The sequence below is a fragment of the Impatiens glandulifera genome, chromosome 2 (genome assembly GCF_907164915.1).
Source record: "Impatiens glandulifera chromosome 2, dImpGla2.1, whole genome shotgun sequence".
NCBI classification, from domain to species: Eukaryota; Viridiplantae; Streptophyta; class Magnoliopsida; order Ericales; family Balsaminaceae; genus Impatiens; species Impatiens glandulifera.
Window position 1 is genome coordinate 56,362,272 of NC_061863.1, and position 15,722 is coordinate 56,377,993.

At 30.5% G+C, this 15,722-nt stretch overlaps 3 protein-coding genes across 4 annotated transcripts; 1 reads left to right on the forward strand and 2 right to left on the reverse strand.

Moving 5' to 3' along the window:
* The first annotated feature begins 1,865 nt into the window (after positions 1-1,865).
* On the forward strand, positions 1,866-3,792 carry LOC124928170 (protein PMR5). The gene is made up of 4 exons (XM_047468697.1): positions 1,866-2,279; positions 2,578-2,749; positions 2,828-3,168; positions 3,279-3,792. The coding sequence occupies exons 1-4, from the start codon at positions 1,936-1,938 to the stop codon at positions 3,604-3,606; spliced, it is 1,185 nt and encodes a 394-aa protein (XP_047324653.1). The 5' UTR covers positions 1,866-1,935; the 3' UTR covers positions 3,607-3,792.
* A 29-nt stretch (positions 3,793-3,821) lies between these two features.
* On the reverse strand, positions 3,822-6,813 carry LOC124928172 (asparagine synthetase [glutamine-hydrolyzing] 1-like). Its single transcript, XM_047468701.1, has 12 exons — positions 6,670-6,813; positions 6,411-6,549; positions 6,225-6,320; positions 5,992-6,133; positions 5,725-5,915; positions 5,478-5,639; positions 5,015-5,404; positions 4,795-4,929; positions 4,628-4,708; positions 4,463-4,549; positions 4,269-4,376; positions 3,822-4,103 (listed from the first exon to the last, which is right to left on the reverse strand). The coding sequence occupies exons 1-12, from the start codon at positions 6,747-6,749 to the stop codon at positions 3,900-3,902; spliced, it is 1,815 nt and encodes a 604-aa protein (XP_047324657.1). The 5' UTR covers positions 6,750-6,813; the 3' UTR covers positions 3,822-3,899.
* Positions 6,814-11,724: 4,911 nt separating this feature from the next.
* LOC124928171 (N-(5'-phosphoribosyl)anthranilate isomerase 1, chloroplastic-like) lies at positions 11,725-13,302 on the reverse strand. Of its 2 annotated transcripts, XM_047468699.1 has the most exons (5): positions 13,187-13,302; positions 12,973-13,023; positions 12,796-12,861; positions 12,178-12,724; positions 11,725-12,101 (listed from the first exon to the last, which is right to left on the reverse strand). In XM_047468699.1, the coding sequence occupies exons 2-5, from the start codon at positions 13,013-13,015 to the stop codon at positions 11,876-11,878; spliced, it is 882 nt and encodes a 293-aa protein (XP_047324655.1). In that variant the 5' UTR covers positions 13,016-13,023; positions 13,187-13,302; the 3' UTR covers positions 11,725-11,875. The 2 variants fall into 2 exon arrangements, with proteins under 2 accessions (XP_047324655.1, XP_047324656.1); XM_047468700.1 differs by lacking the exon at positions 13,187-13,302 and having other exon boundaries at positions 12,973-13,098.
* Between the last annotated feature and the right edge of the window lie 2,420 nt (positions 13,303-15,722).

Below are 15,722 nucleotides of genomic sequence, written 5' to 3' on the forward strand. Positions count from 1 at the left end.
AGTTTGATGGAGAAAATTGAAGAATAGCTTGTATTGATGGCGCAATGGCTGGAACCGGGAAGCTTGTTACTTGGAGTGATTTAATCGCGACATACAATTTGAACGCTTTAAAACGTATATTGAGAATCAAACTTTTGAGAAAGGAGACTGAGTTAGAAAATTGTTTAGTACAACTAAAGTGTTCAAATGTTCAAATACAGAGGACATGAGTGTAAATACTTTTTTTTAATAAAAAAGTATTTCAAAATTATATATTTTAAATAATCATATACTTCTTTGTATATGTAAAATTCAATTATTACCTCAAAATCTAAAAAATCAATATATCGTATTTACTATAGTTTATTCCTAAAACAAATTGAAACCAATAAAACAAGATAAATAAATAAAAAAAAAACATACAAAATTCAAATTATTTAGACTATGAACTAACTAACAAATTGAAATTAATTACCACCACTAATAATTAATGAAAGGGTTAAAATTAATTAATTTATTTAAAGAGGTTGGAGAATGTAACTAGTTAGTTAGACAGGATTTTGAATTTCTTTCTTCCTACTTTCAAATTCCAATGATCGTTTACAAAGCAACGAATAACAAATAAAAAGTAAGTTTTATTTATTTAATAAAAAATAACTTTTGTTTTTGTTCTAGAGAATATATGATAAACACGAAAACCCTCGAATAGAGGAACATTGAAATTAATGGGCAAAAATTTGTACCAATTTCATTTAATTAAACACGATATGTAGTTATGTACTAACTTTTTTGAATTTTAAATTTTCATTCACCTCCTGTCTTCCAAAATGTAATTGAATTATGTTATGATAAATTTTGTATATACAAGGTTACAAGTTAAAACTTAATACCTTTTATAATATGAATTCTATAAGAACTTGTTTGATAGTGAGTTATTAATAAAAAAATGAATTGTAAATTCAAATTCTTTTTAATGAAAAAATAAATTATTTAAGTTAAAATCAATTTATAATTAGTTAATTTAAAAATATATATATATATTTTTGATGGTTCGAATTTAATAATTTGATTATTAGAATTAGATTTAATGCGATTTGATAAAGATTTATATGAATTTTGTTTGTATATTTCCAATTTTAATATTTTACTCAATTTGATATATGAATGTTCAAACTTTGTTCGTTTTAATTATATGAACTATATTATCTAAGTCTCGAATTATTAAAATTTTAACAGTTTGAAACTTTTTTGAAATGGACAAAATTTTGATGAGTTTATTTGAGTGACTAAAAAATTATAACGTAAATAATTTGAATGTATTTCTATTTTAAATTAATTATATTTTTGAGATATACGTGATATATGTTTGTATGTCTTGAAATGTGTACCATGTTTTAGAATAATTTAAAAAATAAAAAAAAGAAGAGAAATATCATTTGATTTTATAAATGTGTTAATTAATTAAGAAAAAAATAATATGTTAAAATAAGAAAAAAATTGTGAGAATATTTTAATGATTGATATTTAGAATTTTGTGTAACAAATTCAAAATTTGAATCTCATACACTGAAAACGAACTAAATTAGAGGCAAATTTTAATAAAATATCACAATTATAAATAGGGTTTAGTTTAATTATAAGAATAAAGTTTTAGTGTTAGAAAGAAAATGTGACAAGGGCACCGTCAAAAAAGAAAGAAGCTGATTCTTTAATCTCATATCACGTGAACCAATCCCAACCCTGTCCAAGCTATTCCTTCTTCATTCACAGTTCATCACATGCAATTCCGACACAAAACAACAAAACAAGAACACCCATTTTTATTTATTATTATTTTATTTTATTTTTTGTATAAAAGTCGTAAATGCCTTTCTCTATCTGTCCTGTTTTCTTTTATCAGATCATATACTTTCACTTTTCCTCTTTCTCTTCTCTCTCTCCTTAATAATAATAATAATGCCTCTGGCCGCATCGTCTCTTCCCCGCCATGCTTTTCTGTCATCCATTTTGGGTACTACCCTTTTTCTGATTATTGCGTCTCCTCTGCAAGTATCGGCGGTTCTACTTGCAGGGCTGAAGAACCACAACTCCGGCGACTTGCACCACCGGAGACCATCTTTCCAGTCGACCAACTCCTGCTCTATCTTCGTCGGGAACTGGGTCCGAGATGACTCCTACCCCATTTACGAATCCTCCGCCTGCCCCATTATCGACGACCAGTTCAATTGCCAGTTGTACGGCCGTCCCGATTCCGACTATCTTAAGTACCGCTGGAGACCTACTAACTGCGACCTACCTAGGTATGTATAAACATCTTTCCCTCTTCTTCTTCTGCTCTTTAGGTTTGATTTTGGATTTTGGGTTTTTTAAAACATAACATGTTTAATTATAAATTCCCACATTTTGGACTTCTTTCTTTTAAATTTCTACTACTACTACTCTTGACTCTGAGTTGACTCCATTGGGTCATGATTCATTGAATTTATATATATAGATTAGTATGTCATAATTAAATGATTTATATATGTTAAACGTGTCTGGTTATAGAAAGAAATTGGGATTGAATTATTATTGATATTTGTATTGGGGGTGTTGTAGGTTTGACGGTGTAACTTTTCTGACGCGGATGAAAGGGAAGCAGATTATGTTCGTGGGTGATTCATTGGGGAGGGACCAATGGGAGTCGTTGATCTGTATGATATCGACGGCGGTGCCAGCTACACAGACTCAGATGATGAGAGGAGAGCCTCTGTCCACTTTCAAGTTCTTGGTAAGGTATTATTATTATTTTCATTTGAAACAAACATATATATGTGTGTGTCTGATATTTGAAATATACGCACAACAGGATTATGGAGTGACGATTTCTTATTATAAGGCGCCGTATCTAGTGGACATAGATTCAACATCGCAAGGGAAGAGGGTGTTGCGGTTGGGGGAGATATCGGTGAATGCAAAGGCTTGGCACGGGATGGACGTGTTGTGTTTTGACACGGGCCATTGGTGGACTCACACAGGATCACTTCAAGGGTGGGATTATATGGAATGGGGAGGGCAATTGTACGAGGATATGGACAGGGTTGTAGCCATGGAAAAGGGGATGAGAACATGGGCAACATGGGTCGATGCTAATCTAGACCCTTCACGAACCAGACTCTTTTTCCAGTCCATATCTCCCAATCACTACAAGTAAGTTTCTTACTTGTTTCTCTACTACAAGAGATCAATCAAGAGCTACTATGACTCAAGTTTTAGTCTTTTTTATTGAATGAATTGGTATGTATGGACTTACTTGACAGCCCGATGGAGTGGGGGGCGGCAACAAGGAGCTGTTATGGTGAGACAGAGCCGATGACAAAGATGGGATCATCTTACCAAAATCAGGACCAGGACCAGACAAACGTGGTGGACGTTGTGATTAGGGACATGACGAACCCACCCTACCTCCTTGACATAACCGGGCTCTCTGCCATGAGAAAAGACGCCCACCCTTCTATTTACAGCGGTGACCTAACCCCAGACCAAAGGGCCAATCCAGATCACTCCTCCGACTGCAGCCATTGGTGCCTTCCAGGCTTACCCGACACCTGGAACCAATTGTTTTATACTGCTCTCTTCTTTCATTAGAGAATTAGCAGTTCTAATCTAAAAACTGTCTTATTTGGCTAATGCCAACTTGTTTTCATATTTTAGTAGTAAGCATTACACTCAAAGGTGACTCACTGACTGACTGACTGAATACACCTAAATTCATTCTTAGTCCACTAAATGTCAAATCATATATTATATAAATATATATATAGATAAACATCATATGGTGATTTTAATCACCACTTCCACTCTTTAACATTACCTTATTATATATTAAAGATATACTGGTAATATAGTATCCATAATATAGTAAGTACATACTACATTACCTAGCTACTCACCAAACCGTTAACCATCTTCAATGGCATACTTCCATTGTTTCCATTGGTCTGCTGATAAGCCGAGAGGTGGACGCCAAAGGCAGCCCTGCCAGATGGGTCAAGGTTATTCGACCATGAGGGATCCCATCCCACAGCTTCAGCCGTGCTGCAGGCTACGCTTTCCCCTCCTGGAACCGTCATCTGAGCCGAGTTCTGCAAAATGTAATTTCATCAAGTTCTAGTAATAATAGAGGGTATTTGGTTCATGATTTGATTAATTAGATTATTGAGGACATCGATGAGATAGTTTGGCAATTTTCCAAAGATATTATGATAACATTATTTTCGTTTCCAATTAGCTTGAATGTCCGAAATCACCTGTGGGAAGAGCCTATCAAAGATCATTCTGTAGTAATAAGCTTCCTTTGACTTTGGTGTGTTGTGAGGGAAGATATGTGCAGCATTTTGAAGCATCTTGTCGTGCACCTGTACAAAACATGGACACGATTTCAGAGAGAATCTAACGAAGAGAAATCAAATTAGGAGCTACAAAATACTAAGGGAATGCATACGTGCTCCTCGGCATGAGCTTTAAGTCCGTCAATCCACTTGTAGCCCACGCCATCACTGAACTGCTCCTTCTGCCTATACAGTATGTGCTGAAGAAATGAAACTCTACAGTGTCAGTATATTATGAAACATTTATTATTATACAACCATCAAACCGAGTTACAGACCTTTGGCAGGTATGGTTGTTCTTCATCATCAAAGGCTTTTCTTAATATCCATTTCTCAATCATTCCTTCTTCAGGCCTGACCTGAATTTGTCAATATTCAAATGGATTCAGACAACAAACCCACATCATTATCCATTTCAGTTCTTTTTGGGTGAAGTTTTTTTTACCATTTTCCATTTTGGGTCAATGCTCATCGCAACTTCAATGAACTCCTTGTCCAGAAAAGGGACACGAGCTTCTAATCCCCAAGCAGATGTTGATTTATTAGCCCTCAAGCAATCGTATTGATGAAGTGCCTTTATCTAGAAAACATGAACCACGGAGATTTTAGATATGTAGAACATGTAATATGTTTCTTCTAGCAAAGATTATATATGTTTTCTTCACCTTTCTACATGACTCGCGATGGAACTCTTCTTTATTGGGTGCCCTGTGGAAGTACAAGTAACCGCCGAAAACCTCATCTGCACCCTCCCCGGAGATCACCATTTTCACCCCCATGGCCTTGATTTTCCTCGCCATTAGGAACATGGGCGTACTTGCCCTGATTGTGGTGACGTTATACGTCTCAATATGGTAAATCACATCTTCGATGGCATCAATTCCATCCTGGCAGATGTAAAGTTTCGCCACTGAATTAATCGAGAACATGTATATGCATGAATATTCGGGTTCAAGTTGAGGCAGGTTCTTTACCTGAACGGTGAAGTGAAACTCGTGATGAACTGTTCCTATATAATCGGACACTTCTCTTGCGGCTTTCAGATCAGGGGATCCCTGCTTAGAACATAATATATAGTCATCCTAACCGAGCTCGCCAATTTTGGCCTATAATTGATTGATTGATTACCTCTAGACCGACGCAGAATGAATGGAGCTGAGTTCCCCAATGCTTGGCAGCCCTCGTTCCGGCCAAATGGCGAGCCGTGATCGAAGCCACCAACGACGAATCAAGGCCTCCAGAGAGTAGAACGCCAAAAGGCACATCAGTCATCAGTCTCTTAATAACAGCCTGCAACGTTGGAGATTATGATTGTTGTTAGGATTCCTTACATTATCAAACCAATGGAGATTATGATTGTTGTTAATGTTCTTACATTCTCAAAGGCACGTCGAAGGAGAAGCGGATCATATGGAACGGTTGGAATGGAGTCGGAGAACCAAGGAGGATTGTACCATCTCCTAATTGCACCTTGTTTGCTCGAGTACAAATGACCAGGTGGAAACACCTCAAAATGTTCGCAGTCATCGTGCAATCCTTTCAGCTCCGACGAAATCCAAACCGAGCCTATATTTGAAAACAATTTTGAAACGATGAAACAGATAAAATCGCTTGGAACTGTTAAACGCGATGTTGATCTTACCATCAAGTCCCCAACCGATGTATAGTGAAGTGATGCCAATAGCATCACGGCCAACGACGAAGCTGTTGTCTCGTGTATCCAGCAAGACGAAAGAAAACATTCCATCCAACATGTGAACAAAATCCTCCCCATACTCTTCATACTAACAAATCGAATTGAATTGATATAAAATCAAACTGATATATAAACACATGAACATCAAACTAATTAATCTAAGAAGAATGAATACGCACCAAGTGTGCGATAACCTCACAATCGCTCCCAGTGCGGAACTTGTGATTCGACAAAAGTTTTCGCAGATCTTCGTGGTTGTAGATCTCTCCGTTCACCTAGTTCATTCATTCATTAATTTGATAATAAAAGTGATTTATCAATCTATCTAGTACTGTAGTAGTCGAGAGAGTAACGAATTAACTAACCGTGACAACAATATTCCGATCTTCGTTGAAAAGAGGCTGATCACCAGAAGCAGGATCCACAATGGCGAGGCGCTGGTGAGCCAAGTAGAAGTCATTGTGCTGGTATATTCCGCTCCAATCCGGTCCCCGATGCTTCAATCTATATCACACAAGAGCAATTTAACCGCCTTATTTGAGATATTCAAATTATTTCAAAACTGCTTCAAATTTAAACTAGTTTGGAGAGAGAGAGAGAGAGAGAGGAAGAGATGGCGGTTACCTGCGAGAGAGCTGAAGAACGCGAGCTCTTTTGGCCTGGGAATGGTCAGAGCAGCCCAAAACAGCTAAGATTCCACACATATTGAACGATCGGCGATTGATTCACTCTATCTGATCAGCTACAAACAAGAACAGAGATGATCGATCTTCGATGATGCAGCTATTGCAATTTGCAAATCAAAGAGAATGATAGTTTGCAATTGAAGAGGTTACATGTATTGTATTTATGCATGCTTTTTAACCTCCCAAGCGGTCACCTTTTGTCGCTTCAATCTATCCTACACACCGATTGCTTCTTTCAGTTTTTTTAATATATTTTAATCAAATTATTAAATTTCTATGTTATATTTTTTTAATTTTTAAAATTAAATAATTTATTAAATTTATTAATAATTTCAATATATATTTTTTATTATATTCTAAAATATATTTTTATCTTGTAGAATAATATAATACATGGCTCAGGTAAAGTCATCACTAGACTCTTAAAAAGTTTTATAACTCATTACATTAATTAAATTTTATTGATTTATAATACAAAATTATTATATTTTTTAAAATTTGAATTTAAAATATATTAAAAAAACAAGAAAATAATTATTTTTTAGCGTATGATACTTAACAAATATTTTAAATTTAAATAATAAAATATCTAGGCTCTTAAAATGTTATTAATTTTATTCATATTAAAAACATGATTTAAAAAAAAAATATCAAATTGATCTGATTTGGGGTCATTTGTTTCCTAAATATTTTATCAATTCTCATCATTTAGAAAACAAAGTTTTATTCAAACGATTTCAAATATAGCAACTTATTATTTATGTGTGGTTTATAAATAAATAATCAATTTTACTAATTTAACCACCTAACCACTAAAGTTCAAGGATGATTTTAACTTCCGAATTTCAAAAGAATTCGTTAAATATCGGTAATTAATTAGTGACATGAAATTTGTAATATCACGTAGATAATATGTAAAATCGTTTTGTATAACTTTAACAAAAAATAGCCCAAATTTTTAGATTTTAAAGAAGATGTCCGAATTTTCGATTGACTCCAATAAGAAATCCAAATTTACATTTTAGTATTTATAAAAATAAATAAAAATTGAGATTACAAAAGTATAAATGAATAGAAAATGTTTAGAGCATACCAATATTATTTATTTACTGTCATTATTTCCTAAAATGCAACAAAAGATTAGATAAGATAAAAATGAGTGTATTGAACTTATCCTTTTACATATAGAACTGATGATTCATATAAATACCATTTTAGTTAATTATTTTATTTATTTATTGGTTGTGGCTGAAAAGTTTGAATCTTCATTTTCTATAAATGGGAGGGATTTGTTTTCTTCATTTTCACGTCTACACAACAACAAGAACGAGGAGGAGGATGTAAGTTTTAGCTAACAATTGTTTGTTTCTTTAATCCTTCTTTCTTTTTAAAAGTAGTTTTGTTTTTTATAAAATTTCGGAACTTCATTAAAACTACAAGTTCATTGTAATGTTTTATTTTGACTTATCCTTATAAAAAAATTATTTAAGATTAATGTTCCCTTTTATTAACAATAATTGTTTACTTAATAATCTAAAATTCATAATAATGCTTAAGAGATCATTTTTAAAATAAAAACACACACTTGTTCCTTAATGAAAGTGGGTTTTAGTTTTAGTTTTAGTTTTAGTTCTTAAGAAGATCTCCTTTTACATTTTTTACAAATGCCTACCTTTATGGTAAATGCTTGTTTCTCTTTTAAATCCTAAACAATTTTATCTACTTTATTTAATTGTCTTGTTCTAAGCTTTTTGAAAATATAATATTGAAATGGATAATATTACTGTATTGCAATTTTATTTTAAATAAAATAGTTGATATTGTTACCAATTTTATTTTTAAACAATAAAATATTTGTGTTTTTAAACCCCCAAAAAATGTACGATGGATGAAATCCGTCAAACACTTTTTTTTAAATGATAACTCTTTTTCGGATTGCAACTAATTTTCGTGAGTTAAACATATATTTCACGTAAATATCATCCACCAATTTAACCAGACGAACGAAATATATCGCCCTCGAACCCAGACTTATAAGCTGCTTGGAAAATATGTTACACTTTAATAACACTCATAAATGTATTATTCTAAGCATTCACATACCCTCCAGTGATTAAAGATCATTTCTTTACCATCAAATCAAGAATGTTAACTTATTTATTACAATATTTTGCCTCATTTTATAAAAAATGAGATGTTTGCTAATTAAAAAGTTCCATCAAATTCTTTTTATATAACTTAATCTAAAAATTTATAAAAAAAACAATCATTCTTTTCATCCTCAAACAAAAATAAAATTACTTTTACTTTTAATAATTTTTATTATTAAAAGTGAATATAATTGGGTTGAAGATAGTGACACAATATGGGCATAATGCATAGTTTCCATTAAGGACTTTAAATGGATCAAAGATCATCTTTAGATTGAATTAGAAAACACTAAAACACTTAAACTAAAGTAGCATATTCTTATGGAATATTATAATATTCAACTTATTTAATCGCTAATTTTGACTAACTTTAATTCGGATATTTAATCACTAACACCGTGGACAAGGTTGATTCAACTTATTAATTACGTATTTTATTTAAAAATGATAAGGGTATTTATTGGATTTGGTTTAAAAAATATGGGAAGATCGTAAATTTTATTTATAAGTTGGAGCGACGTGTCAAATTTATTTATAATGTCGTAAAATCCTATTTTTATATATAAAGTTGTCAATAAAATATATGATAACAGGAGTCATCTAACGGGGTTAGATTTGTATCTACGTGATGCCACGTATTTATTTTATATTTTTTAAGCTATTTTTTTTTTTCATTTCAAACCTATACTCATCAAATAAAACTATCTTGACTTTTTTTTCCGAACCTAATTTACCTACATTCCTCATTTCACCAACCACCGTCATTGCTGACCTCTTCACCAGCAACCGCCGTCGCCGCCCTCTTCACCAGCAACCGTCGTCGTAACCATTCTCTCGATCGCGACAGTAGTTAGTCCATCGCGATTTTTGTCGCAACCCTAATATAGACGGACGTCAAAAAATGTTAGTTTTATCCTAACTAGTTTCCCTTGATAATTGTATAAACTCTTTTTGTATATCAATATTTGTCTTCTGAAATTTGAAATTTAATTTGATAAATTGAATTAAAATATATACTGCTGTTATAAATAATTTTAACTGACAATTGCTTCCTTGCTGCATTTTTCTTAATAATAAGTTAATATTGTTATGGGATGATATTGAGTTTATAGGTTAATGAGATGATATTTGAATTTGCAGTTATCGAGTTTAAGAGTCTATCTTTAAACAAAACAAATGAAAAACATTTTGCAAAAGTGAGATAACTCCTTTTTCAGGTTAGTTTTAACTAGTTTTCAGTTTTATTTTGATCTCTTGAGCTAGATTCGTAGCCAAGAACATACTGATTTGACTTCAATGCCGCGATCTCATAATTTGTTTGTCTTTCTCTAATCTAAAGACGTTTTTGTCACTGTGGATTAAAGAGTGTAAAAAATAACATAATGAAATTCTATAATTCAAATATTTCCTGATATAACACTAATTTTCGAAAAATGATGAAGGATGCAAGTATTCGCCTTGAATCGAAAACATTTGTCTCCTCCATCATTTTTCTGCAAACCAGACTAAATTAATGTTATATCATTAAATATTTGAATTATAAATTATGGATACATTATAATTAAAACCCGTATAATTTCTTTCCAAAATTATGTTTTTTTTGTACACCGTGCATATAAGACTCTTTTGTCCACATTGATAAAAAACGGTTTTAGATGAAGAGAAAGACATAAACAAATTATAAAGTCGTAGCATTGACGTCAAATCATTATTTTGATTTTTCCTAGTTACAAATCTAGCTCAAGAGATCAAAATAATGTTGAAAGTTGAAAATTGAAAATAATATATCATTCAAATCTAATTCAAATCTAATAGTAAACTCGTTAAAACTAACATGAAAAAGGAGTTAACTCAGTTTTTGCAAAATATTTTTCATTTATTTTGCTTGAAGATATATCTCAAAAGGTAAACCCTTAAACTCAATAGCTATAAATTCAAATATCATCTCATTAACCCCTAAATTCAATATCATCACACTAAAAAATGCAGAAGTGGAGCAGGAGAGATTTACTCATCAAACTGCAATAATAGTAGGTATGGTAAAGAAAGAAATATGTATCAGTTAAAACTATTTATAACAGGTATGGTTTCTAAACAGTAACAGCTAATTTCTGTAACTAATTTTTTCTAAACAGTTGTAACTAGTTTCTAAGTAATAATCTCTTAAAACTCTACAAACTTCAATTTATCATATTAAATTTCAGAACAAAATAATCCTTTTAAACACAAATATTGATATTCAAAAAAAAATTATACATTCATCTAGGTATGATAAAACTAACATTTTTTCACGTCAGTCCATATTAGGGTTGCGGGAAGGTCACCATAGACCAACTTTGTAAATAAAATTGACATTCTTTCAAAAAAAAAAAAAATTAATAATAATAATAATAATATATACATATAACCATAATTAAGTTATTTTTTGAAATATTAACTCATATAAAATAATATGAGAGATATTGAAAATAACAAAATATTTGAATGAAAGAGGAAAAAAAAAATATATATATATATATATATTTTAATTTATGTTTTATTATTATAATTTTATATAAATATATAAGAAATTAGAAGAAAAAAAAATATAATAGATGAGAATAATGAATAAAGATTTGAAAAAGAAAGAATAGATAGAAGGAATAAAATAATATTAAAAAAGTGATCAGATATAAAAATTGCAATAACTTATTATGCAAAAATTATTTAAGCAAATTATTACGGAAAGACAGAGTTTACACAAAGATATTTTGAATTTAAATATTATTCTATTGACCCAAATGGTGTTTGAGATTAAATAACGAAAAAAACAACTTAGGGATGGACAAAGGCTTTTCAAATGATTCACAAAGAAGTATAGTATGGTTACAACATAGGTTTCTTTTTCCATTAACAGTTAAGGCATTGTTTTAATGTAGTCTCTAATTTAATTTATTTCTATTTTCATTAAAAACCAACTATAGTCGAACCTAAACAAATCAGCTCAACTTACTTTCATGAACGAAGAGATTTGACAGCATTCATGAATGCTTCGATTCTTAGCTTATCCTTCTTCAACCCATCCGAGCCACAAATGCCACTACTCACGTCGATACCTTGTGGCCCAAGAACAGCAATTGCTTCCGCAACATTCTCAGGGTAGATTCCTCCTGCCAGAAGCCAACCCTGTTTGCTTTTAATTGGTGGCAGTCTAAATTTGGACCAGTTGAATCCTTTGCCACTACATATAATGCAATGTTTCAGTTTATAAAACAACATAAGTCAAAGTTTTCGATAATGAGGATAAGTTTATATACCTGCCCCCTTTCGCACTGTCAACTAGAATCCAATCTACTAAACCACCATCTTCATCAGAAATATCATTCAAAAGCTCTCCATCTTCATTGGCATGAAGAACATATATCAAACGTCGATTTTCTTCAACCAAAGATGAAAATGCAGCCCGAGAACCATCTCCATGAAGCTGTATGAATTCAAGGTCAGCTGCATCAGAAGCTCTTAATATTGTTTCTGCGTCATCATCTACAAATACCCCGACAGGTTTCGCCCCTAATTCGCGTGCAACTTTTGAAATCTCCTTTGCAGTTGAAATAGAAATTGAACGTTTAGAGTGAGGCCATAGAATCATCCCAATAAGATTAGCCCCTGATTCTGCTGCTAGGATGGCATCTTCAGCAGACATAATTCCACACATTTTAACTAAAGGATGAAGATGATTCTCTTCGCGTTCAATTATATCTAACTTGAACTCCGCGTTTGGATGCTGTTGTAATGCACAGATTCTTGCATTTTCATTTGACAATAATCCTAACTTTGGAAAATGCACTTCATTTTTCTGCAAGCCTGTTAATCAAGAACTTTTAAAATTGTACTAGATGCCTCCATTACAAAGAATAGGTATGCAATTAATTTACCATTCATCTTCATTGGCCATGGAGTATTTGCAGCTTTGGGTTTAAGGTAATCCCCCATTTCCAAACCTGTAAATGAAATAAGAATACTGGCTTCAATTTCCATTTGAAAATACACCATTTACAAACTTAGTCTGAAACAGATTCAGAAACCACAAAAGTACAAATAACAATGTTTACCTGGACTGGCATAAAGAGATGAAGCCCTAAAGCAAGCCATCATATTGTTTACTGTGGAATTAGAAAACAAAAGAAATGAATTAAACCCAAAAAAGAACAACACCACAGAAAGCCCTTAAGAGAATTTAAGCATGGATGATGAAGAAACCGAAAATCAAAATCAAATCATAATAATATTTGAATCAAAATCATACAAACTTATATCTATTCTTACCTGTCGGCTGCCGACAGAAGTTGTAAGCGATGGCCTCGGCGGCTTGTGGCTGCTGGAAAAGAAGAAGAGGATCCGGGAACTCCACTGATGGAGCGGATCACTGGGAGAGAAGCCAAAGGAAGGAGAAAAGAATAGCAGAAAAATAAGTTAGGGTATTTAGCTGGTTCGGGTCGGGGGATCCATCAGAATTATAAGGGTTAGACGCGTTTGGATATTGTATTGATATTCATTACTTTAAAGAGATTATTTATAGGAAAAAAGTTCACTTAGACTTAGGCTTACATATATTTTTTCTCCTTCATTTTATTTATTAATTAAACCAGTTAAATTTATTTTATTTATAATTTTTTTATTACTTTATATTAATTCTTAAATTCTTATTCTTTTAAAAAAAATTTAGTAACTTATTTATTAATTTTATATTTTCCTGTAATATTTTTATGAATAATTTCTTTCTTATTTAATTTAATATTAACAAAAATAAAAGTAATAATTTTTTATTTAATTTTTGATTCATGACTTATATTAGTAATAAGGAATATTGTTTTGTCTAAAATTTGATTATTATATTTTTTTTTGATGAATGAGTTGTTATTATTATTTAATTCTTGATTATTAATTAATTTATTTTTGTGCCAAAGGATTTTTATTGTTAAAAAGATAAGTTATAACAATATTCAAATATTGAGACTAAATAATTTTAAAATAATTAATAAATAATGTTAATATAGGAAAAAACATAAAAAAGAATAATAAATATTTTAAAGTTAATATATATATATAAGATAAAATTAAAATAATTAATAATAAATATTTAAATACTCCTATAAAAATAATAAAAATTTATAAAAAGATAAAATAAAAGATTTATTGATTAATGAAAAAAAAAATATATATATTAATATTTAATTAATAAATAAAAAATAATTATACTTTATTAAAAGAGGTTAAATAAACCTATTTATATGTGTTTAAATAACTTTTTATTAATATTTATGTGTTAGTTGTACTAAGTAAAATAGTGTGCTTAATTTATATTTATTTAAAATGTTGATACTGTTGTTGTTGTTTTTTTGTTTAGGGTAATATATAACACAAATTTACAATATCATATATATATTTATATAAATAATATATTTTTTATTATAAATAAATTTGATATTTTATTTTAAGGTGATGAATAAATTTAATAATTAATTATAAAATAAATTTATATATTTTAAAAATATTGTGATAAAAAATATATGTATAATTTGAAAGGGACCAATAATGTTTAATTAAATAAATGTACTCAATTGAATAGTTGTCATATAATAAATTGACAAGGAAACTACATTAGATTTATTGGTTGGATTTATGTTCATACTCTATCAAATTTGAAATGGATAGACATTTTAATGGAAAGAATATTTAAAAGATTTTATTTTATTTTAGACAATAAATAAAGGTGGGAAAGTTCATACTAAAATCAGAATTGAAATTTATAATTCATAATGTTTTTAATTCAAATATTTTATCATTAAATTATTTTAGAGGGTTCTTAATTTTCTAATTACTGAGGTTATTTGAGGTTTTGTTTTTATTTTTTAATTATTTTGTAACTTTTATTGCTAAGGTTGTCATTTTGTGTTTTGATTATCTGATTCTTGGTCTCCAACACCCAACTATAAGACCAATATCCAAAGTCATAACCCTAATCCTTTTTTTTTCAAAACTCATGGTGCATTCTTATCATTAAAATTGCAATTAAATTACAAAGAGACAAATTATTACATTTTAATAATTAGCGATGAGCATAAATGTATATGTAAGGGAATTGAAGAATGAAAAATGAATGTAGTATTATTGCTATGAATAATGATGAACAAATATCAAAATATTTGAGAACCCATATCATCTTATCATATTTCTTTATCTGTTTTAATACTAAGGTTGCCTTACCAATACGCAAGGGAAGTAATTAACTAGTCAAAGATAGCAAAAGCTGAATTGAAAAGACCATCAAAGTATGCCCACTACCCTATTACCAACCTTTTGCACTACCTATTAATGAACCAACCTCATTTAATCATAGCCAATGCGACTTCATTACCTTCAAATTCAATACAATCAAACCGAACCTTTTGCATCGGTTCTTCCTAGATTCAAAAATAAAATAACAGATCAAATGTATGTGACCAAAACTCACATTATTACCAAGAAGTCACACAATTATATTAAATGGAGATATGATCAGATCATAATCCTAATGAAAATTATATTAGTTTCAATACAAGCCTAGACTTATAGGAGCATTACTAAAGCTCTAAGTTAAACGACAATTTTTTTTACCTATTTTATAAGCGATCATGGTGTTACCAGTACCACCTTCAATAATCTCCATTCCAAAACAAGGGGTTTTGCTCTGTTACTTAGTAAACAAACTATGGTTTACCTAACAAAACTAATAAATTAACAAAAAAATAAGTTGCTGTCAATGAGGAAAATTGACAACATTTGCTTACTATTTTATCACATTCCTTAATCCTGCAGAAAA

Coding starts and splice junctions, on each gene's coding strand:
- LOC124928170 (XM_047468697.1), top strand. CDS start 1,936: ATGCCTCTGGCCGCATCGTCTCTTCCCCGCCATGCTTTTCTGTCATCC. Junction 2,280..2,577: donor ACTAACTGCGACCTACCTAG/GTATGTATAAAC, acceptor GGGGTGTTGTAG/GTTTGACGGTGTAACTTTTC. Junction 3,169..3,278: donor ATATCTCCCAATCACTACAA/GTAAGTTTCTTA, acceptor CTTACTTGACAG/CCCGATGGAGTGGGGGGCGG.
- LOC124928172 (XM_047468701.1), bottom strand. CDS start 6,749: ATGTGTGGAATCTTAGCTGTTTTGGGCTGCTCTGACCATTCCCAGGCC. Junction 5,916..5,991: donor CATCGGTTGGGGACTTGATG/GTAAGATCAACA, acceptor TTTCAAATATAG/GCTCGGTTTGGATTTCGTCG. Junction 4,930..5,014: donor ATCGCGAGTCATGTAGAAAG/GTGAAGAAAACA, acceptor CATGTTTTCTAG/ATAAAGGCACTTCATCAATA.
- LOC124928171 (XM_047468699.1), bottom strand. CDS start 13,015: ATGATGGCTTGCTTTAGGGCTTCATCTCTTTATGCCAGTCCAG. Junction 12,862..12,972: donor ATCTCTTTATGCCAGTCCAG/GTAAACATTGTT, acceptor TTTCATTTACAG/GTTTGGAAATGGGGGATTAC. Junction 12,102..12,177: donor GACAGTGCGAAAGGGGGCAG/GTATATAAACTT, acceptor CATTATATGTAG/TGGCAAAGGATTCAACTGGT.